At 33.8% G+C, this 23,652-nt stretch overlaps 2 protein-coding genes across 3 annotated transcripts in view; one reads left to right on the plus strand and one right to left on the minus strand.

Moving 5' to 3' along the window:
• Nucleotides 1-15,653, minus strand: part of LOC106712832 (ankyrin repeat domain-containing protein 17) — a 37,670-nt gene extending 22,017 nt beyond the window's left edge. Inside the window, exons 1-4 of the mRNA XM_045679460.1 lie at nucleotides 15,297-15,653; nucleotides 14,546-14,587; nucleotides 13,837-13,960; nucleotides 1,614-1,779 (exon numbers count right to left, since the gene is read on the minus strand). Of these exons, the coding sequence (XP_045535416.1) occupies nucleotides 1,614-1,779; nucleotides 13,837-13,960; nucleotides 14,546-14,587; nucleotides 15,297-15,485 (521 nt within the window). The 5' untranslated portion in view covers nucleotides 15,486-15,653. The remainder of the gene's footprint in view (nucleotides 1-1,613; nucleotides 1,780-13,836; nucleotides 13,961-14,545; nucleotides 14,588-15,296) is intronic.
• Nucleotides 15,654-16,457: 804 nt separating this feature from the next.
• On the plus strand, nucleotides 16,458-22,363 carry LOC106712834 (putative thiamine transporter SLC35F3). Of its 2 annotated transcripts, XM_045679357.1 has the most exons (9): nucleotides 16,458-16,873; nucleotides 17,265-17,426; nucleotides 17,857-18,019; nucleotides 18,215-18,393; nucleotides 18,704-18,832; nucleotides 20,834-21,023; nucleotides 21,587-21,676; nucleotides 21,746-21,875; nucleotides 22,232-22,363. In XM_045679357.1, exons 1-9 carry the CDS (start codon nucleotides 16,559-16,561, stop codon nucleotides 22,344-22,346), a joined length of 1,473 nt encoding a protein of 490 aa, XP_045535313.1. In that variant the 5' UTR covers nucleotides 16,458-16,558; the 3' UTR covers nucleotides 22,347-22,363. The 2 variants fall into 2 exon arrangements, with proteins under 2 accessions (XP_045535313.1, XP_045535312.1); XM_045679356.1 differs by having other exon boundaries at nucleotides 21,587-21,875.
• The last annotated feature ends 1,289 nt before the right edge of the window (nucleotides 22,364-23,652 follow it).

Below are 23,652 nucleotides of genomic sequence, written 5' to 3' on the forward strand. Positions count from 1 at the left end.
TTAAATTATTACTAATCTTAGTTGAATCCTTAACATAATTGAATGTTTTGTCTAAGTGTCTTTACAATAAATTTTGCTAAACAAATTTTCTTTTTTTTTTTTTTAAGTCTTAAACATACAATTGGTATATTGCAGTATTATCCTTCTCCAATTGCTTCATCATTTAAAAGTGCTATAAATTCAATTTCCAGAGCTTTTCGTCGCAGACAAGTTATGTGTTATGAAACCTTGCGTCTATCTTTACCCTGGGTTTTCACTAGCGAAACAACAGTGTAAAAATATATTCTTTTCATTATCCTTGAAGAAGGAAAGATAACAATGCTTTTGTACAGATGTTTCAATAACGGCGTATCAATATTATAACCAAAAAGTTACAATTTTACAAGGTTTTTTCAAACATAGTTAAACTTAATATTCTTATCCATTTAACATGGTCATCCTATCGGCATAAACATAAATCCTGTGCTACTTAAAAAAAACGTAATGTTACGTATCTAAGGTGACCCAAAACAATGCAGTCGTTTATTTGTTTGCAATGCATTAAGTCGGCTGCGACGCATTCGGGGGGCCAGATAGCCAGTGCTTATTCACACAAAGTACGCAGCAATTAATAAATTTATCGAAAAACATACTAATCTATACTAATATTATAATGAAAAGATATGTAACGAACTAGATTTATGAACAAACAGTGTATGAAACGAAAGAACATTTTAAGAGAAAAAATCACAAAGACAAGTTGAGACTAGCAGGAATCAATGCAGAGAGAGAGAGAGAGAGAGAGAGAGTGTACAAAGACTGAAGTCATTAAGCTCTGATCAAAACATTAGCCAATCAAAAATAATCGCTTGTACTAAAGGGATATACGCGTTAACATTCGAACAACCGACAATTACATTATCTGCAATTTTTTTTTGTTGCGTGACGTCATATGCTGTGATATACAAGGGTCCTGTGGAAAGTTCCAGATGTGTCCGAAGCTAACTTACTAGTGCAGCAACTTACTACAGCAGATATTACTAATGTATTCAGGTGTTTGTTTAATTTAATTTCCTATATAAACATGTTATTTTTCGTATATTTAACACAATTATTCCGATTTAAATAAGCTTTTTAGTTAAAATAAATTTGATTGGATGTTCTTGAAGGCATTTTTATTTGAACGAAATCACGTCGCGTTTGTTAATCCGTTGCTACCGTGGAAACTGTAGTCATTACCCGGAGATGTTATCCATGGGAGAGAAACCGGTTTAGCAATCAACTGAAGGACTGTTTGTGTTGTGCAACATGCACTCTTTCCGTTTGATCATTTATTTAGGGACGTGTTTATTAATAAACTAACGTATAAATATTTTTTTAGAATATGAATTAAATATTTTTTAGTTAATTTTTTTAAACAAAAATCTGCCCATCACTAAAACCATTGTTTAGTCGATAAATTGACATAACTGAAATAAATTGACTCTCAAAATAAAATTAGGCTAAAAACGTAATTATAGCTGTTATGGTGACAATTTGCAGAACGATATTCTAAACAAGTGGTAAGGGAATTTAATTATTTGCCCGTGCAGCTCATTCCAAGCGATGTTTACAACTACATATGTGTTACTTACGGTTTGTCCTGGTGGTGGTGACGGTGGTGCGCGGGGGGCTGGTCGCTGCGCATGCGCGTCAGCGCGGCCGCCGCCTCGTCCAGCGCGCAAGACACAGACGACGTCAACCGCCGCAGCACCTCTGGATCCGCGAGGTGCTTGCCCTCGCCCGACAACTTGCCGATGCCTATACAACAAAAAAACACAAATTAAGAAAAATGTCTAAAAAATGCCTCTAATCTCTCTTACAAGGCTTTCTTCTTCGATAGTTGATTTGGGATAATTTTGTCGATAAGCTAAGAAGGAGACAAATTGCTTCTAGCAACTAATATGATAATACAGAACTTGGGTTAAATAGATTGACTAATTTTAGATATCCTGTTACATCTTGAAGGTTTGAATTTGCGAAAAATGACCATTAGCAAGGTGCAACTGATTTACTATTAAAAATCCTTAAATTAAATTTATTTTTCTTTTACCTATGCCTATTGCTTGTCTACAATTTTTCCGAATTAGTGTTAACAGTTTTCCGCATCCACTTCACGTATACATTAATAGTAAAACAATAATAGTCTAAGGAATTAATATTCAAGAATAGTAAATCACCTTTACAGACCGTGTACGCATTTAATTGTTAAACGTGAAGAGACTGCATAGTAAAATTGCCTTGATTAAAATATATTCAAAACCTAAAACATTTTTAGCTAGATTTTATATATTTATAAAGATCTGAACCTACTGCAGTGACCGTTATTCACATATGAATCTATTCTATAGAGCGTCAAGTCATGAAAACTGGACATCAGACCATGGAGTTTCACTGCGGAAACACTTTGACAAACATATTATCATCCACCTCATTTTCTTTCAAAGTCAGAGAGGTAAAAATTTGTTTTAGTACATTAGTTTCGGCAGTGTAGTTCACGGTAACATCTATTTAAGAGTAGAAGGTGCGGAACATTGCCCTCATGTAACCTCGACAATCGTTACTATCGATAGTATCGCGGTGCCTTTCAAAGTCACAATCATTTGCTTTTAAATAAAAGGAGTAAAGCTATATGCACCAAGTGAACTTTTATTGCACGAAAACACTCGATTTTTAACCTATGTCCTCTTATCCCAAAACTCTAAGATTAAATATACTTGCCCTAATATAATCTGTGAACTTATTTACTTCATAGGTATTTTGACATGATACTAGAATTAATAACTCTGGCCGCAATGCACGATATTTATTGGTAAGTGTTGGCATACTCACTCTTACCAATAAAACAATATTGAATCAGCAATCTAAATAACCGACATCGATTGATTCACAATCAATGAAAAACTTTTACAAGCAAACGTATTCTTTGAGAAGCTAAATTTCCCAAAACATTGTGAGAAGTGATTGGCATCTCGGTCTGTGCCATAAGATTAGAAAATATACGTCTTATTAAAACGATACTTGTTGATTGCGTTGAAGAATACGTCTCTGATATATACAAACAGCTTGTCATTCGAAGGCTGAGTACACACCTGTGCTGTACGGACTCGGTCGAAATTTGTTCATCAGCAAAAGTCCATAGAGCATACGCTCACCATTCGACATATGCTCGTAAATCAAACAATAACGCTATGCAAACATTTTTTTTTGTTCGAATGAAAAGGTAATGGCCAACAGTAATAAATTATTAGTGGATATTGCAATTTATTTAGTTTTAAAATATAGTTAAAAAAGGAAATGCTCTATCTAATTTCAAATAATAAATGGCATTAAGAGCATAGGTGCATCCTTTATACTATACATTGTAACAGTGGTAGACGTCAGCAACAACATCAGTTGCACGAATTGGTCGGCTCGTACGGTGAAATACCACGACCACACAGAAGACAGGCGTGAAGTGGAAGCAATTCCGCGTTTCGTCTGATGAGTGTGGTGCCGGAGGTCTAATTTTAGTCCTCTTCCCCTTCACAATCTTTTCTTATTAGGAAAGAATGGGATGGGAAAGTGGATTTGGCGGAAGAGTGGACACATAGGAAGGGCAAATATTCTCTTTCTGTGCGTCCCCTTCTCTGTTGATTAAAGGTAGGCAACGCATCTGCATTTGCGGATGTCTATGGGCAACGGTTGTCTCGCTATTACGGCGAATCCAAGTGGCCGTTTGCTCGTTTGCCACCTTATGATATAAAAAAAAATATAAAAAAACTCCGACAGTTTCTGTTCAGATCTGTCGAGTAAGTATACTGAAATGTCATATTTTAATTAATATTTCTATCGATTCATCATAATGATGATACAGCTTGAAAAAAGCCAGTCAGAACTAGTGTTACCCTCTTCAAATGTGTAGGGCTTCTTCGGTCAATGGCGACTATGGGAGGGATTTCGAAACCGGCTCGTCGAATTCAAGCGAAGTAAAAAAGTTAACATGTACATGTACTTACGAAATAAGTTTTATGAGTAGGTAGTTTAATTCTCTTCATGTTAAGTTAAATCGAAGTCTACGTTTCTCCGTCATCCTATCTCTGGCTGTGTCAGGGCTGTTTAAAATAGTAAAACTTTAGCGAACTCGCGCTTGACCTCTTTCCGTCTGCCCTTACCGGGTGTTCAGACTGCTGGGTTTCCCGAACGATATTTATAGATGTCAGTGGTCAGACGTTGTAAGTATATAGTGAGATAACTCTTTGTGGCCCAGTGACAGAAGTGCTATTATCTATATATATAAAAGAAAGTCGTGTTAGTTACACTATTTATAACTCAAGAACGGCTGAATCGATTTGACTGAAAATTGGTGAGCAGGTAGCTTAGAACCAGGAAACGGACATAGGATAATTTTTACCCCGTTTTTTATTTTTTATTCCGCGCGGACGGAGTCGCGGGTAAAAGCTAGTATAGGTATATAAATTACATAAAAGAAATAGCACACAGGACAGCTACAATACGATAAGGATCTTGTGACAGTTTTTTACTATTGTCAAGGTACGAGTGAGATATCAAAATTTAGTTTCACTAGTGCCCACCGGGTCAGATAATTTTGTCGATCTTTAATTTTTTTTCTTCATCGAACATTTTACGTAGACAGTTACCAAGTAGAATGGCGTTGTGGTCTATTTATCATTTCCTTAAAGGATCTTATTAAAAAAAATTATAACCAGTCAAGCTGAAGCTAAAAAGTTATAGAGCTTAAAAGATATTAAATCTATGTTTAACGGCTCCATGTTTGCATGTCTGCCTTAGTTCAATGTTATTTATACAGTTGATCATTTTCACATAAAACAATGATTCAAAAGATTCCAACTCAACATAAGGTAAAAATACTCCTTACTTTTACTAAGTGTAAATTCAAGTCTATATTTACTTTATGAATACAAACAATTACAATAATGTCGGAGACTAGATCGCTAAAAACAGGCACAGACATAGGATTTCTTTAGTGTAGTGGACGGCGATTTGCATAAATGGACATACTAAGAAAAATACTATTTCCGTTCGAACGTAAGCACTTTTCAACGGTATCTTGTCACATAAGTTAGACTTCCGGACCGACGTAAATGTCCAGTCTGCAACAATTATATTTATTACTAGCGATCTAACGGAATTTTGAAAAAGTAGCTTACAATATGCCCGCATACATCAGTTACCTACTCGTTAGCTATCAAAATCTGTCCAGCCGTTTCGGAGATTACCCGGATGCATTTGTTCTCAATATTCTCGTGTTATATTCAGGCTAAATAAAGATATTCTTTTAAACATGATTGTTGAATACCGGTGCGCAAGTGCGTCCGCGCATGTCACTCGCAGTTTTATTTTTAATACGCAACGTTCGATATAGACTGTGCAATTTCGATGCGATTTCTTAAGGTTATTGCCATTGAAAAAAAAACAATCGAAATTATTTGTGTACCTACTTTATCAAACGATCGTTTCAGCGTGTGTATAAACGGAGATATTTCTTTACGCGCTCTCGGCAATTGATGAGTCAGTTTTCCCTCGCGGCTGCCAGCAGTGTTGCTCCGAACACGTGGTCCAAGCTCGCTACTATTTTTTCATATATATTTTTTTAATGTAACGCTGTCCACTTTTAGAAATTTATTACGGAAAACCACTTACAAAAATAAGAATTATCACACCGGTTGCAAATATAACCTAAAACTGCAAACACTTTCAGTATCAAACCTTATTGAAATAACCTTTCTTATAGTGTACGAGTACTGCAAAATGGCGGTAATAGCAGTTCATATTTTTAAATTTAGAACGCACCTGTAATAAATAACTGTTGGTAACCTATAATGGCGCGCGAGCTTATATAAGGTTGAAAGGAATATTTCAGTGGACAGTACGCTCGCCATTGAAACCTATAATTATTCAATACTCCAGATTAATATAGACTACAATTACGTTGGCACAAAAATCTGAAGGAGAAACAATGAACGTATAACAATGTAAACACATTTTATAGCGAGACTGGCATCTTGTTACAAATACAGGGATACAAACAGTGTAGAAAAATAGACTAACAGCTAGATATTTAATTAGTTTGTTTCAGAATAGAAGCGATAAGAAATGCATCATATCAAAAGCTATTTATTAAAATATTTTATTGCATAATTTGTACAGCATTAAAGGCGCAGTTTCATTAGTCGTAAGCATGCGTGGTGGGGAGATTTCCTGTTCACGCATGCCATATCTCTCGCATGCGAAAACCGATCATTTTCGTTGGTCGTTAGACCGTATGCGGGAATTCCATGCATGCTCTATAACGATTGAGTTATCAACTAATGAAACTGCGCCCTAAAAGGTTATCGAGCAGATATAGCTAAAATAGATAAAGACATATCTATGATGTACAACATATGACACTAATGTATAACACTGAAGGAGTCACAGAGTTGCAACTTGCAGTAAAAAAAAGAGTGTACTAGGATGAGTTCAAATATAAAGCTAGCGCCAATTGATAAATGAACAGGTTATATTAACAAAGACCAATAACCTCATCCTCTACAAACGTAAAATAAAAATGTTAGATTTCTGCTTTCCTGCGGATAGCAGGCAGAGTTATTTTGATCCCTTTCCTAATTGAAATCTTTGGATGCAATTATTACATAAACGGTACATAGATGATATTGATTTTATATCAGCAATCAATTTGACCTTTCACACAAAATAAGACAACAATTCACATTATAATCTTGGTATATTCACTATAATCGTAGTTTAGGAGCTACAAGTTCGAATGACGCAAAAGCTTAAGATCCCCAGAAGATCGTGTTTAGGAACATTTTAAATGAATTAATAATATTATGAATAAAATTACGAAAAACCTATTAGAAAACTTTAAAGACATAAAACAAAACGAAAACTACAAAATCCGGTGTATCTTAAAAAGATAATAAGAGAAAGTCGTAGATCGCTTTGGGAAGCACCTTTTAGAGAGGGCCGCTTTTGTTACGGAAGTGAGGCGCCTCTCCCACTGCTTTTCGATGCTGTTAGGATTCATTTACAGACTTGTCATCGAATTTCTATAGTTTAAGAGCTTTGGTATTAGTTCATTTCATAATTATATTAACATATCTATAATAATGACTCCTCATTATATTGCAAAAAAAAAGACATCAAAGGTAACCTCTGCTTTTCGGACATTACGATCCGTAAAAGTGAAGCGGATACCGAAACCGCTACTAAAGACTTTGGCGTGAATGCAGAATTAAGTTGTCGAGACTTAAGATATTTGACTGTACTTCATTACGCTGAGTTTCTACTGATGAAATACGTGTACAAAACATAACTCTGTATCTCTGTGTTTTAAAGGATATGAGTGTGTCGGCCGTGGAAACTGTTGGTTCCATTTTAATAACATGTAAACTTGTCACCCTTATAACTAGGAGTCAGACCGTAACTTAAGGCTGATGTAATCGAATAGGGATAATATAAAGGAGCACACCCATATCTATTCGAAGTATCGATTCACTCCGACGCTATAAGGTATGGCCGTCTCATATTGATCTTTTCATAGGACGATATTACGAAAATGAAGACGTAATAATGTCGTAAATGATAATTTTGACTTTGTGATTATTGCAAACATTTCGTAAGGGTGGGATCACCCACGTTCGCTCTGTATATAATACTTACTTCACACTTTTTTCGAAGTGCATAATTAATTTTGTGATCAGTGACATGGCCAAAATTTTTAGTTGCATTCCATTGGAGCCACCGAGAGTTGGTTATGTATACTTGTATACAAAATACTACAAACAGGAGATACTAGACATTTTACGAATGATATCTATATATAAAAAAGAAAGTCGTGTTAGTTACACTATTTATAACTCAAGAACGGCTGAATCGATTTGACTGAAAATTGGTGGGCAGGTTGCTTAGAACCAGGAAACGGACATAGGATAATTTTTACCCCGTTTTCTATTTTTTATTCCGCGCGGACGGAGTCGCGGGATAAAGCTAGTTATTAATAAATAAAAATATATAACAAAAAGATACAAAGTCCTTGTATATCGTGTCTTATTATATACTTCAATTTGACCTTGAACATATAAAACGATACTATTTATTTTGATCAACATATATTAACGATACAAATACATATAAAATGAATTGCTTTATGTTGAACAGTAACAATAGCGCAAGCGTTTACACTTGGCTGCTACTTAACTATGCAACATTTAATCTGAGCACAAGATACTTTTCAATTTTAGTTCTTACGGTAAAGGAAAACATCGTGATGCAACCTACAATTATCTGCGAAGATTCAAAGACGTGCGTGAAGTCAACCAACCAGTTGGTCTTTGAACATTTCTAACCTTGCTGCAGAGTATCATGTACTACTTGCATACAACACTATCGGCTCATCGATTGCCAACTACTACTAAGCCTTAATCACCCCTAACTTACTGAAGGCTCTAACTTCATGTCAACCAAAGATTAGTAAACTGGCTTAGATTTGCACCTGATAATATTACTTAATATTTTAATATCTGTGACCTTTAAGTTTTGTTCTAGTTGTTGTCGATTAATTCAGATATGACGGCTGATAGAGATGTATGGAGGAGTAGTACATACTGTGCTGAACCTGACCCTAGGAATAAGGGCAGATTGATGATGATGAAGTTGTCGATTACACATATATATTTTTTTTGCAATCTATTACTTTAGATATAATTAAATTTGATATCTGGCTAACCGTGACTTTCTGAAACCAAAATATTGATATCTCTGATTTGTCAAAGAAAAAAAAAACTACATATTATGACGGAAAAAACTAAACTAGTTTCATAGGTAGAGCGCAGCTAGCCTTGTTGGTAATATTATTTTTCCTTTAATTCAGCATCCGGTCAGAATCAGCTGTACTACGCCAAGGTCTCAGTTCAGCGGAGACAGGTAGAGTTTAATTAAATAATTTATCACCGCTCAATCACAATTAATAAAATTGGAATGTCTATATGTAAAATTTCGATATTAAAAATCATATTTGGCAATCATGGTGAATTTGCGTAGCTTACAACGAAATTCCATTTTTTCTATCTCTACCAATAGAAAACGTCTGATAACAAAACAAACTTAGGGTACAATTTCTTGTACCAAAGTTTGTTTATGTAAAACAATGTTTGCTGATCCGTTTTACAAATGAGAAATCTCAATTTACAACAACAAAGAGTAACGTAAACTTTATTAAATTAATATATTAATTAAAACTGGCAATGATAATGTAGAAAAGCAATTTGAAACTAAAAATAATAGCTATTACTTATAATGATATTGCGCTTTTTAAAGCTCAATATTAAAGCGAGCGCCGTTGCTCTGGTGTCAATAGAGCCATATCCCTAAGCCCTCGTTCAGAGTGTATTGAACTGTTTCAGCTTAACCTTAAAAGGTGATAAATTCTTTCTGTACTCCAAAAAAAAGAACCAGAGACATTGTTTAATAAAACTAGTATTTTAACCCTTTGACCGCCGGTGATTAATTTGATGAACGTCAAATTGATAATAAAAGAGTATTTTTTACCTTTAAATATGTGTCATCAAAACTACTTCCTGAAGTTTGTTATTTATTTGTTAAAATCGCATTTAGGATGCCTACGCATAGACATATTTGAATCTGTGATTTCTGGTGGACATAATATGCTTAATCTTTTACTACTGCGTACTTTATAGTTCTACACTAACCGTGGGTTTCCGACATAAAAATCCCCTTTTAAAAATATAGTTATCTCTATTTTGTCAAAGATAATGGATGACGATATGTTTTATACAGAGATTTTAATCTCAGAAACCAACAGTAAGTGACTCATAATTTGGGAACAATGTACTCATTTTACGACATAACTATTGATTTTAACGTTTATACAAAATACAAGTGAATGCATTTTAGCTCAAAGTTCAAGGCGGGCGTGGTTAATTTATACATTGCGTATATGTTTATAACGTTTAAAACTTTTGAAACTCACGTACACAATAGATATATACTGTTCCATTATAGATTGGACCCTTAACCATAGACACATTACTCCAAAACTCGTACATTTCAATACATTACTGGTTATACACAAATTTCACATAAATATATAAACATTAGCTACCCTTATTTACAATATCACTTCAATATATATCACAATTTCTACATAATATCTGAAAAAGTGAAATATCGTAATTGTCGCCATGTATAGAATTTGACGTTCCTCTGTTTACTCAATTTCGTCGCTGTATAGAAACGAAGTATACACGAATTTCACATACATCACACATGAGTGTACGAGTGTTGAATGTTTATTCGTAGTGAATGACGGAAGAGCACGGAAACATCTGTTAGTCGCGTCCGAGTCGGAGGCCGAGTGAAGCCACAAAGAGTATGGCGTGGACGAACGCCACTCATCAATTGCTATGGGACTATCAAGTGGCCCGAGTCATAAGCGGCAGCGAATGCGGTATCTTATGCAAGCGGATAACATTAATTTGGGCGTGATGAATAAATACAAGATCTATTGATGTGATTTAATTAATATTTTCCGATTAAAAATAATAAATATTTAACTTTATTAAAACTCAATAATAAAATATATTTCCCTCCCATAACAGTAACTTTTTACGTAATTGTTATTAGCTGCGTACTAATCCATAATCAACTGAGGAGCTTACCTTTCTAAGAATTTTCTACGTTATCAATCATGTTTGCGTCAAGAATACGTCAGTCATCGACTATCGTAAATATATGACACGTAATTTGAAGAAAACATGAAACTAATTTCGACTTAAATTACCGTGAAAGAAGCAGTCAAGGCATAATAAATTTAATTTTTATTCAAAATCTAGCTAAAAAACAGTTAATATAGCATTTAGATTTAATGAAAGTTTACTTTTAGTCTTCTGCCATATTTATCTGTTATGAATTATGGGGGTTTTCAAAATAATAAGACTTCTTGATTGGTAGTTTGTCTGAGTGATGAGGGCAACAAGAAACGATTTAAAATTTGTGTACGATACCTTTCTATATTATTCGCTAGTATCTTATAACTTGTGGCACAGGCGCATTCTGTTTGCCGTCGACTACCGCGTCTGCTTAGCAGTGACGTTGCAGGCAAGTCACTCGGGTAATGCAACCTCGCCCGACTCGCCTACTACATGGAGTTCAAATTTGAACACCGCCCGCTCCCCGGCCCCGCATGCAAATCCCATTTTGTTGTTTGACGCCACGTGAAGTGTGAGAGTGCCCGTGCATTTATAAAAGCTCCATTATGAATTTTAAACTGTTTTAGATTTCAATAAGCTACCTAAAGGTACATATTTAAAGTCAATCGCAAGTCCCATTTGATCGGTCACAACACCTCTATGGTATGAAATGCCGCGTTTGAGACAAAGAAGGTTGGGAGGAGGGGGGTAGAAGTGGGGGGGTTCTATTAACCACAAGTAGCAACACCGTTATGTTACGCCACAGCTGACATCCATAAAAACCGTAATTAATTTAGCGACTCTATGTTTCATCGCATTGTATCGATCCTAAAGTACTACATTGTAGAGACTAACTGGCTTATTAACGAAACATTGGTTCAATTTAAATATAAATTATCTGACAGACAACTATACTATAATATTTCCACACTACTAGTGGAGATAATACCACAACAGAGGACAGATACAGTTTTTACACGCATTCAAGTACATCCACTGAATTACACTTTAATTAATAATTTATATTTTTTAAATCTTAGCTAATACCACTATTGCAAAACAAAAACATGTTGTCAACCACACAACATAACCAAAATTTTATATCATGATACCTAATGAATAATATATCAAGATGACAAGTTGATGAAAATGTCAACTTTTTCACACAACTCCTGGAAAAGTAATGACTTAACTGTTAGTGGCATTACCTAAAAAGTGTTATATTCAATAAGTGATATTACAGCTTACTATTACTTGTTTTAAGTTCGATTAAAGATGTTTATATGAGTTATATGAATTTTATTTATTCAGATACAACTTAACACTAAAATGAATTTCTATTCCGAATGGGAAACTACCAACAAAAAACAATGTTCAGGTATTTATGAATTTAAAATACAGACTAGATCATGCAATAGAAAAGTATACAACTTTGTTCTATCAATTAGGGACATGTTAATTTGAAAGTTTTAGCTTTTTAATATCTTCTAGAACAAAGCTATGATAGTTTGAAAATTCCACACCTAGGGACACTACTATGTAACTATTTATCTTTAAATTAAGTAATTTACATTGATATTATCATGTGCTATGACTATAAGAGTTGCCATGACAATATAATGTCAAAAGGATTGAAGACAAGGTAATAAAATAGTGCAACAAGCTCTGTTCAAATCTGAGCAAAACAGTTCCGCTATCGTGGTTAGTTTTATCAGACATTGTATAAAACATTCTTAAGCATAGAAAATAGCATAAAAGAAAAGAATTACAAGACAGCAACAGATGCTTAGTAGTGACGCATGTAGTGCTTAGTGTGCATCACAAGTCTTTTTTTGACATAGACAGAGGGGTGCTCGTGAGCTGTCATAATTAAGTTTGACTTATGCCCACCAAGTAACATTGTTGGCCTATATGATGTCAGCTCATTATACATAGAATAAGTAAATAAATATTATTGACAACAAGTAAATTGATCACTTTTAAGTCATCATTTAATATAAATAAAGGTAACAATTCTAGTTATACATCCTCAAAACAAGGGTATCAAATCTTACTAATATTATACATGAAAATTTTTGTATGGATGTTTGTTAGAAGGTATATCCAATGGCTGTATAGATCTCACTTAAATTTGGCATAGATGTACAACATAGCCTGGAAGACCACATAGGTTATTAATTAAGTTTTTTTTAATTCCACGCGAACAGAGTCGTGGGTAACAGCTAGTTAATCAATACATACAATTGGTTCAAAGTTAATTTTGATACAGCAATTGCATTTAAACAAATTACTATGTATAAAGAACTAATCATACATAAACACTGTAAAGATCTAAATAAATAAAGTCCACTCTAGACATTACCATGGCTAAAGGTAGAATTTGTAAGGTTTCTCATAGCCATCTAAACAAATCACACTAATTAAGACCTTCAATTGATAATCTAAAAGAAAGTAAAGATGGATTTATAAGGAATACAAGTAACCAATCGGTATATAATTTGTGTTACAAATAAGTCATTTAAAAAGTATAATTAATCTCTTAAGCGACAGAAGAAAAAAAACAAGAGAATTAACAGCCTACTAATGTGCGGAAGCCATTATGCTATATCAATTTTTTTGGAACACAAACATTCTTTGACATTCTCAGTAAATTGTAACAAAGTGTAGGAATCAATGTTTGTTTGGAACAAACACATTTTGATTTTTTTTGTATAACAATAATAGCGAGAAGATAGAATTATTTTTTATATGGAAGGAAATAGTATGTACAAAATGCAGAGGGAAATTTTAATTTATTCTGGTCAACAACAAAAAGGTCAATGGTCAAAGATCACTTTTGTGCACTTTCTAGGTTAAGTATGTTTACTTGATAACTATTTAAATCCCTTCCTGTTACCAACTAGAGCTTATACATATATATTTACATCACTTTTACCACTAAGTTATTATTTTTTTATTATTAAGTGAACTTGTTGCAAAAGCAAACAATGAATGAATGTCAAGTGTCAGACCTAGTCAATTGAAAATCCAATATCTATACCCCAATTAGCATAAATAACATTGTTATAATTACAAAAACACTTACCAGCTACTTCTAGAAGTGTTTCAAGCCGAGCCTGCATCTCTGGATCAACTGCTCTTTCGGGGTCATCATGGGAGAGTAGGAACTTAGACGACTCCGCAGCACCGGCTTCCTCTTCCATCTCCTGCTGAAATACATTAAGCATATTAAATATCATTGAACTAATGCTTTTGTTTCATTTACAAAATATAAGAAATAGAACATCACAAATAGTGTTTACGAGAATTTGGAATCGAAATAGAGATGTCAACCATTGAAATTGTCAATTATAAGAAAATAAATGTCAAATATAAGTAACAACAATAAACATAATATCAAGAAATCAATGTTTTAAAAAATTAATTCTTTTTATTGTATTTATCAACCACAAAACATTATACATCACTAACATATCCTAAGTTTATTTAAAAGTAAACTTTGATTATAGAGTTAGATAGAACAAAAAGGTTATTTAGGTTAGGTTTTGTTTAGGTCTGTATTTATTTGCATCACTCCAGTTAACAATGTTAGTTATATCAATAATGGAACAATAAAATTCAAGCATTTATTTGTTAGAATCACAAGGACCATCCAACATATAAAAAACCAAAACAAAATATATTGAAAGTGTCCATTGCACACACATTATGCAGGTTAACATTAAGAATCAGTTGGCAATAGCAATTGGTGTTGGAGAAGCTTTGGGCACTCAATACTGATCTCTTCAACTTACCAACAGGTCTGGCCTGCTTAGGCACAAACAAGCCAGCAAGATCTATAACACCAATGAGAAAAACATAAGATACACTGACAATGTGGTGCTTGGGGACATGCTTAAGGCTAATGTTTACGGCCAATGGTCCTTGCAATTCGCCAATAACCAACATTTTTGCGCGAATCATTTCGGAAGTTTTATACGAGTGGTACGCGCGTGACGACACTGAGTGGAATACTACTGGACGAAATTACAACGAATTCATCTAAATATTATATAATTAATACTGTGACATCGAAATATCGGCATTAAAACACTATTTTCAGTATTTCGCATTGACTGGATGCATGTGATTCAAGAAACATGGCCACCGCAATTCGTGCCCAGTCCAAAACACAAATAGACAATGAAAAGACTTACGACATAGTTGCTATCGATGTAAAATTACGAAGATTTTGTTAAAAATATGACCAAGAACGGCTGACATAAATAATTTCACGCATTACTCAGTAGAACGTATGTACCTATGACTTTCTGACGTTTTACGGAATATTTGGCAAGACACTTGAACCGTAGAAATAACGATAAATTACTACATTATAGCGTTTTAGGCCCGATTATGGTATATTGTTAGGAGTTGATACGATTACAATACAAAAAGAAATTGTATGCTTAATCACATACAAGATGTCCCTTGCAGCATTTAGCGGTACAGATAATCACAGTCCCTCACTGCCACCGCCTCTGCCAAAAACAAAACACGTTTTACCTCGGATACAGAATCATCCTCGCTTTCCGAAGAGTCCGTCATGTATTTGGCAGGCACTCCAGAATACGTTTCGGTTTCAGATTTGGCTGGACTTGAAGCCGAACTTTGAGGAGTGGATGATTTTACCACATCAAGTTGCACATTCACCTTATCGATATTTCGGTTTTCAGACTGTCCGACATTCTGCATTTTTGTCCTAATCCAATACAACTTAATTAGTCTTTCAGTATCAACACTTTTACTATGAAATTAACACGTTCTTATATTAGCAAACAAAATTTATTTCGTCATTTAGCCAGGTTGATACCCGCCATGTCTACTACTATGGCGAGGTTCCCGGATGCTTCAAGTAGGCTAACCAATTATCTCCCTCTGGCGATAAAATTGTGAACTTTTTTGTGCTGCCATCTGCTCTAAAAAATGTTGTTTGATTAACATAGACAACAAAGACTATTTTCGTTTAGGTTTCAGGTTAGCTTTTCAGTCATATTTCAGAGGTACCTAAATGAAACTGATTAAAATAATTTAATTTCACGTAGTTCATTTATATAGAGCAAATGTTTCTGCAAGTTTATCACATACAACCTTCTATATTAATCTAAGAACATTTTGTATAAAAGTTTAAACGAGCTTTATAGAACATCATATAAAAATATTAAGAACTTAATTCCAATTAACATTAAGAGTGAAAACATTATCATAGATATAATGTCCCTACTACCTTATCTATGTTGTGTTTACATAGGTATTTAAAGATTATACAAAAAATACCAAAAAGTACTTGTACCTATTTTATATACTGTATAGTACTTACCATAGACTGCGGAAAGTGGAAGAAAAGCAATAAAAGCATTTTAACAAATTCTTAAGCGATTATATACTATACCACCTTGAAATAAAAACTATAGTGTATTGCCACAAAACAAGAAATATAATTCCGTAATTTTAACGTCAGTCAATTCAATTTTATTGTCAATAGTACAGCAATCTCATGTGAAAGTTTAGTAAGAAAATGGGTTTATTACTAGTTGAAAAATATTTACATTGTAATTTATATCTAAAGAGGGTGTGTGTTTTATAAATAAATAATGTAAACTATAGTTATTACAATATTACTTCGAATACTTTAAATAAGTAATAAATCTTACGTTCACATCTATATCCTTATTAATTTAATATTTTCAAGATGGAATTTTCATCAACAATAGGATTGTCCCAATATTTGAAATACAAAAATGTGTGATAAATTATAAAGGGGAAATATGGCAAGGGACGGTGATCTCCCTACAATATTTAATCCGAAACGAGTTCGCGCGCCTTCGGTGATAATTACCAGCGAGGAAGTGGAATCGGAGCAGGGAGGCAGTGGTGATGTCGAGAGAGCAAATGGACCACCGACTCCTCTCAGTCCGCGGGCCCCTCTTACACCACAGACTTCGATATCATCAGCTCCGCCCTTGACCACTCAACCTTCTCTTCAGCAAGCCTACAGCGAGTCAGCTACGAGCAGTCAAGACGAAGAGCGGCAATTACGTGATAAAAGATGCCCACGATGTTGTTCAAAATTTGCAAAAAAGGTTATTATAGCTATTTTTTTAATTATTACAAAACTGATTTAAAGTAGTCAAATTGGAACACATAAATATTTTAGTTGTTTAATTATTTTCCAAAAATTTTGCCAAAAAAAAAGGGAATTGCTTGAATATTTCTGATTTCCTTTATTATTAAAACAATTAGAAGATTCCTACTTGAAAAAATTACTTTAAAAATTTTAAAGTAAATTTTTAAAATTGTCAAATTTAAATATTATTTCATTTTATTTAGCGTCTTTGATGACTAAATATGTCCTTAAGATCCATGTGTAAAATTTATCAGCTTGTAATTTTTTCTTTCTCATTTCTAAATATAGACTTTAAAAATAATGAAAAAAAATAACATAATTTTATATTGTAACAATATTATTTACAGATATACTATGGGCTTTGTGTGACTTTAATACTAGTAGTATCATGGGTTGTGGCAACTCACTGTATAAAACACATGTACATGCAGGAGTATCCACTGGATCATGACGCACCGCAGAGCGCAGACCCATCCACATATAACTTTACATCTAAAATTCCAACAAATGTAAGTTATTTTGTACAATATTTTGTTGTTAATTAATGAAGTATTTATATTACTGTATACTTTATATGGGAGGCAAGGTTTAAACCCAGTAATATTCTCATATTGATGTGATTTCTTTGTGTAATATTTGTTAATTTTTACTAGATTCTTGTATCCAGAATCTTAAATATTTAAATAAGGTTTTTTTTATATATTGAAAGAAATAAAATAGACTGCAAATATTGTATTGTAAAACATTAAAATTGGTAAAAAACATAACACATTCAAATTGGCATGAGCACTTCAGCACCTCCAGTAATTTATTTAAATGACTTTTTTATAATTATAAGCGGCCAGCTAATCTTTTCTATTTACTTGTTTATTAATTTACTTTGTTTCACACATTTTTTTTAAATGAAAACTTTAATGTATATATGTCTTCACGGTTCAGTTGTACAACGCACCATTCTTCACGGCGTGGTTCTGCACAAACTGGCTGATCCTGTTCTACCCGCTCTATCTGATTGTAATGCTCATACACAACAAGTGCAAATCGGCTCACGACATCGTATTCGATGCTTTTAGTGACTTCAAAGAAAAGGGATTTACATTTGGTAAGCTAGTTTTACTTGTATTTTACTTATTTCTTGATAATAACTATAAATGTTAGGATATTAACACATTTTATATTTGTGGAAGCCAAAAACAAGAAAATTGTGCTATTTCATGTGAAAACGAAGTAACAAATGATTGAAGCAATGCTCATATACCTATAGTTTTTGCTACATTTGCAGTGTAATTGTGTTTAGCCCGTTTCCTGAGCCGCTGCGCCCTGTTCTGCCTGCTGTGGGTGCTCAGTGTGTACATGTATACATATGCACTGCGGATACTGCTCGCAACAGATGTGGTGGCACTTTTCGCTACCAACGTCTCCTGCATCTACCTTCTCTCCTGGGTGATACTCCATGAGCAATTCGTCGGCGTGAGGGTCAGTTTTAATAACACTTGTTTGAACAAAACTACTTTTTGTGGGTATTTATTAAATCCGACTCCATTTGTTATATGCATAGGAATATTTTTAAAGATTAATTAAATTGTATATTGAATGAATTCAATTTCAATGAAGTCTAGGCATATTAGAAATGGGCGTTCATTTATCAGTTGGTGATATGTGTAAAGTTATACAACCATTGCCCAGACATTAATTCAGCCAAAAATTATTCCTTTAGTCATTAATTCACTCAGTCAATTCATTCAGTCATTCAGTTGTGTATGTTGTGGGGTGTGGCCATGTGCAGATAGTGGCGGCTATCCTGTGTGACACGGGCATCGCGCTGCTTGCCTACATGGACGGTATCACAGGAAGCTCCACACTGGGTGGTGTCGTGCTCGCCGCATGCGCAGCCGCCGGATTCGCTATATTCAAGGTAATGAGACAGTTACTTTGAACAGTTTTAGCAAAAAATGGCTAAAAAATTCTTTGTTTAGAAATGATATAATTTGTTAACTTCGAATGTTTTTTAATTAAAAAAATGACCTTTTATAATAGACGTATAAATGTTTCTTACACGCAACTGCTCCTGATTTATACATGTTCATTTTTTTTAATGACCTTGCCACCTTAATTATTGCCTTTCAAAATAATCTACTTTTAAATCGTATATATTACGAATTGACTAAGGTTTTTATTTTGATAAACATGCGATGAAAAGGGCACTATTATTAAATATCATTAGAGAATTTTTTTTTCCTTATTTTCGTGTTCTCAATGGATTTTCCTTTTAATTCTTGAACTTTCTTACATCCACCATTAATATATCCGTTTGAACACTATATTTTACAAGTTAAAACCAAGGATCGTGCTTAATTATTATTAATTAACTAATAAAATACGTTAAAATGTCCATTTTGTCCGTGATATAATTACTAGATGAAAAAATCCATCAAGATTTAAAACTTTACAGAATAGTATGCTTTAAAACGATATGATTAAGGGTGAATTTTGTTTATATTTTAATAATTATTCAGAAATCATTGCATGTTAAAGTTACCTAATTACAGTTTTACATGACGCCCTATTTCTTTTAAAATGATTTTTTGTTCTGATTATGTGATAATTTCTAGCATCGACGATTTGATTTTTTCATACTTTGTTAGTAAAACAAATTATCAAAAATAATTTGCTTTCTTAATTAATAGTTGTTCTTAAAAATTGCGATGAGCACTGACAACTTAGTTTAAAATATTTGATGTGTGTGGGATAGACCTTCTATATATAAAAATATATTTCAGTAAGTACCGTGGTTTGCAAAACTTACACAGGCCTCTCACAATAAGGGTGCTCTTAACTACTATTCTTTTGTTTAGTGCTACATATAGTAATGTTTTATATCTCGCTGTATGCATTAAGCGTCGGTGGCGCAGTTTTTAAGCGCTTCGGAAAAAGCCGTTTGAAACGTCCAGGTTCTATCCCCGCTATGTACCAATGCCTGTTTTCGATTTTCGAATTTCATACCTACATTTATACCAGCACATATTTACGAATAAATTCAAAGATATGAGTCGACAAGGAACACGAATTTCAGTGTGGTGGAATATTGCCTAGTCACCCCTAAATCGGATAGGGTCTGAGTCCCTCGGTGGAGACGTATATTGATTTGACGACGGTATGCATATAGATTGTAGCAATAAATACTCACGACTGACTTTAAGGGTGTAAACAGATTTTAGGCATTACATTATTACACGATGTTGACAATTTCTTTAGTTACTCAAAATAACGCCGCATTTGTTAATCTAATATTTTTATATAATTCCCAAATTCAATAGATTTTTTAATATTTTTTTTATTATATTATAGTTTGTTAATATTATAAATGAACATTTCGCAGAAAAATGTAACTAGGCAAATTGGACGTTTTTTGACAATCTGAATAGAGGGAAGTCTGACCTATTTTAATTGGTCAAGTTTAACGAGCTTAAATATGAAGCGAAATGTTATATAACTTTTATTTTGGTAGAATCGCTCTTCTACTTTTATAAATACAACGTTGTATTAGAAGATGATGGTCTAAGTTTAAAGTTATTCAAAGAATTCTAGCCTATTTGGTTATCGTCGACTCTATCGTCACGGTCTCTTTGTTCTATTAAGGTTTTTAAATCTTGGATCCTGGTCTAGGGAACAGACCAACCAGAAAACAAAGACCTGTTCTCCTAATTGATACAGTTAACGGGAACTAGAATTTAAATTAGTCTAATTATTCGATTAAGAATAGGCTAGACGTTCCAAACTCCACTAAGAGATTGTACTATAAAAAGTATGTATGTTTGATTTGTTGGTATCTTGACGCCTCCTCATTATACCTTAACGCCCCTTACACCTAAAATTGTGTTCTGAGCAGCCAAGATATTTGAAAACCGCTCCACAGGTGCTGTTTAGAAAGGTGATGGGTGAGGTGAACTCGGGACAGCGCGCTCTGTTCTTCTCTATCGTGGGCAGCGTGAACGCGCTACTGCTGTGGCCTGTGTGCCTGGCGCTGTATCTGACGGGCTCGGAGCTGCTGCCAGCACACCGCATGCCCTGGCTGCATCTCCTGCTGGCCAGCGTCGCACTGCTAGGTGAGTCCAGTTTGCAGCTGCACGTCAGGTCGATGGTTGAGCGAGCCCATTCAAACAACAGATGATGTTGCGGGCTCTACCAGTATTCAAGAAGTGAATTTTACAATAACATTTTTATGTTCCTATCGAAAGCTTAAGTCTTATCTTACTAATATTATAAAGATGGATGGATGGATGTTTGTTACAAGGTATCTCCAGAACGGCTCAACGGATCTCGATGAAATTGGCATAAATGTAGTACAGTCTGGAAGAACACATAGGCTACTAGTAAAGTTTTTTTTTTAATTCCGGGCGGACGGAGTCAAGGACGACAGCTAGTACATTATTTCATATTATATGGGAGTCGCCAGCCGATGACTTATGCTAGATCTGTGGAGAGCAGCTAGCATTAATTTGGCTTTTTTCTAAGGTTCTGCCTATTTGATGACATCTACTTCATAAATAGGTATATGAATTCATCTTATCTCACAAAATAATTGAACAAAATAAAAAAGAATAATGGCCGCCATATATAGAAGTTGATGTTCCTCTATTATGTAATGTTTATCTTCTCAATTTTTCAGTATTCCATTTGGTATTTCAATTCGGCAACATCATGACGTACAATATATTCGTCTCGCTCGGTCTCATCACTGCCGTACCTGTTTCTGCTGGTGAGTCTAGACTCTTGTCTCCGTTTATGTCTAAGATAATAAGTGGGATGACAATATGTTTTGTGCCAGCGCTGGACGTGGTGATGTACGGGGCGCAGTTCGCTGGCATGAAGCTGGCGGGCATCATTCTGATCGCGGTCGGCTTCTTCCTCGTCATGTTTCCAGATAATTGGCCTGACTATATCATGCGTCTGCTCAGGTAATTATACATACACGATTAAATCTGCTGCCATTGAGTTTTCATAGCCTTTGATCTATTCTTTGAACTAAAAACCATTTTTTCTTTTTACTTATATAATAAATGCTAATATTTGGATGTAACGATTGATTTAAAGAAGGTATCTACAAAACAGCTTATCTTATCTTGATGAAATTTGGTATAGACATAGAACATAGTCGGAAAGAACACAGACTACTTATTAGGTTTTTTTTAATCCGTCTGGGACAGCTAGTGTTATATATTTACTACAGTATCTTACAAAACAAGTTCAATATCTCTAGGATGTTTTTTTTTTAAATAAATATGTATTGTTATAATATTTAGTATATTTATAGATGGAGTCGTCGTCGTCAGAGACAGCCGGGGTCGGGACGTAACAGAGACGCGATGGACTACCGCACCGGCTACATCCGCTCTCATCTGCGCTCCCCCTCCGGCCGCGTCAGGTGACCGCCCTCCTCCCCCTCCTCTCCCTCCCCACACACAGACACGCCCCCCCCACACACAGACACGCCCCCCCACACACGAGCCCCGCCCACTCACTCAACAACGCACCATAATTCTATCTCTTTGGATTTTAAATATAACGGTGATTTTAGAGAGAAATCAAAAAATTCTTAACCTAGAAATATGTCGAATAAAAGGCTTCTAATATAGAAAATGTTAACACCAAAGTATAGAGACACTTTATTAATAGGGATAGAGTTGGAATGATAATTTCAAATATTATTTGACATTCTGTAATTTATAAGTTTGAAATAACTTCACAACATAGACCCGTTGCATTACCATAGACAATAATTCAATCACCAATGTAGAAGATTTAAGTTAAATTTAAGATAAAAGTATTAAATAAGTTATGTTGATTTAAAAAAAAATCCAATTGAAGATTCTTTCATTTTTTCTTTTTACCTTTAGATGAAATTAAAAAAAATAATGTTTCTGTTATTTTCTAATGAATCATATATTTTGTTTATATTTTTCCTTCAAGTGAAAGTTAATTAATGCATTATTTTATAACGCATAAGTTATAATGAGTCGGTTGTTGAATTATTTGATAGGCAGAGTTTAAGGAAAAGGCACATTTAATACTTCTAAATGTTAACATATATAAACATATATATTTTAGAAAAACATAGCGGCACGTTAGAAAATAGGGATATATCTCTAGCAGAAAAAAAAAAGATAATCCACACATCTTTTATCATAAAGTGAGTAGACAGATTGATAGTTATGTATTCACGGTTAGGACTTACAGGCAATTGAATTCTAAGGTTATATACAAGGTTATAGTTTTGATAGTTATAGATAAAATAAAAAAAAGTAACTGAGAATTAAATTTTAGTATTCGAAAAATACATTTTTTTTAATCTGACACTCGAAAGTACCTGATTGGATTGAATATTTTTTTTTTTTAAATCAAAAGAATTTTATTGAGAAATATTTTTTTTAAATTAGTATTGCCAGCATCTATTAGTTGTATTGCCAATTGAAATGATTTTATTACAAATTTAAATTAGTATATAAATAAACTAAAAAAATCAGAACTATATATTTAAGATCCTTTTCCACCAAGCGATATTTGTAGTCGCTCTTGACTATTCGATTATTGGGAAAGGTTTTTTAATTGCAGTAAAAGAATAACTTATTACCTTAGAATATTTCGAAAACAGTTAAATGCTGTTTACTTTAGATTGTGTCAAGTGAAAGGTATAAAAATAAAACAATTTCTAGTCTGAAAATTATTAATATTACC

This window comes from Papilio machaon, chromosome 9 (genome assembly GCF_912999745.1).
Source record: "Papilio machaon chromosome 9, ilPapMach1.1, whole genome shotgun sequence".
NCBI lineage: Eukaryota > Metazoa > Arthropoda > Insecta > Lepidoptera > Papilionidae > Papilio > Papilio machaon.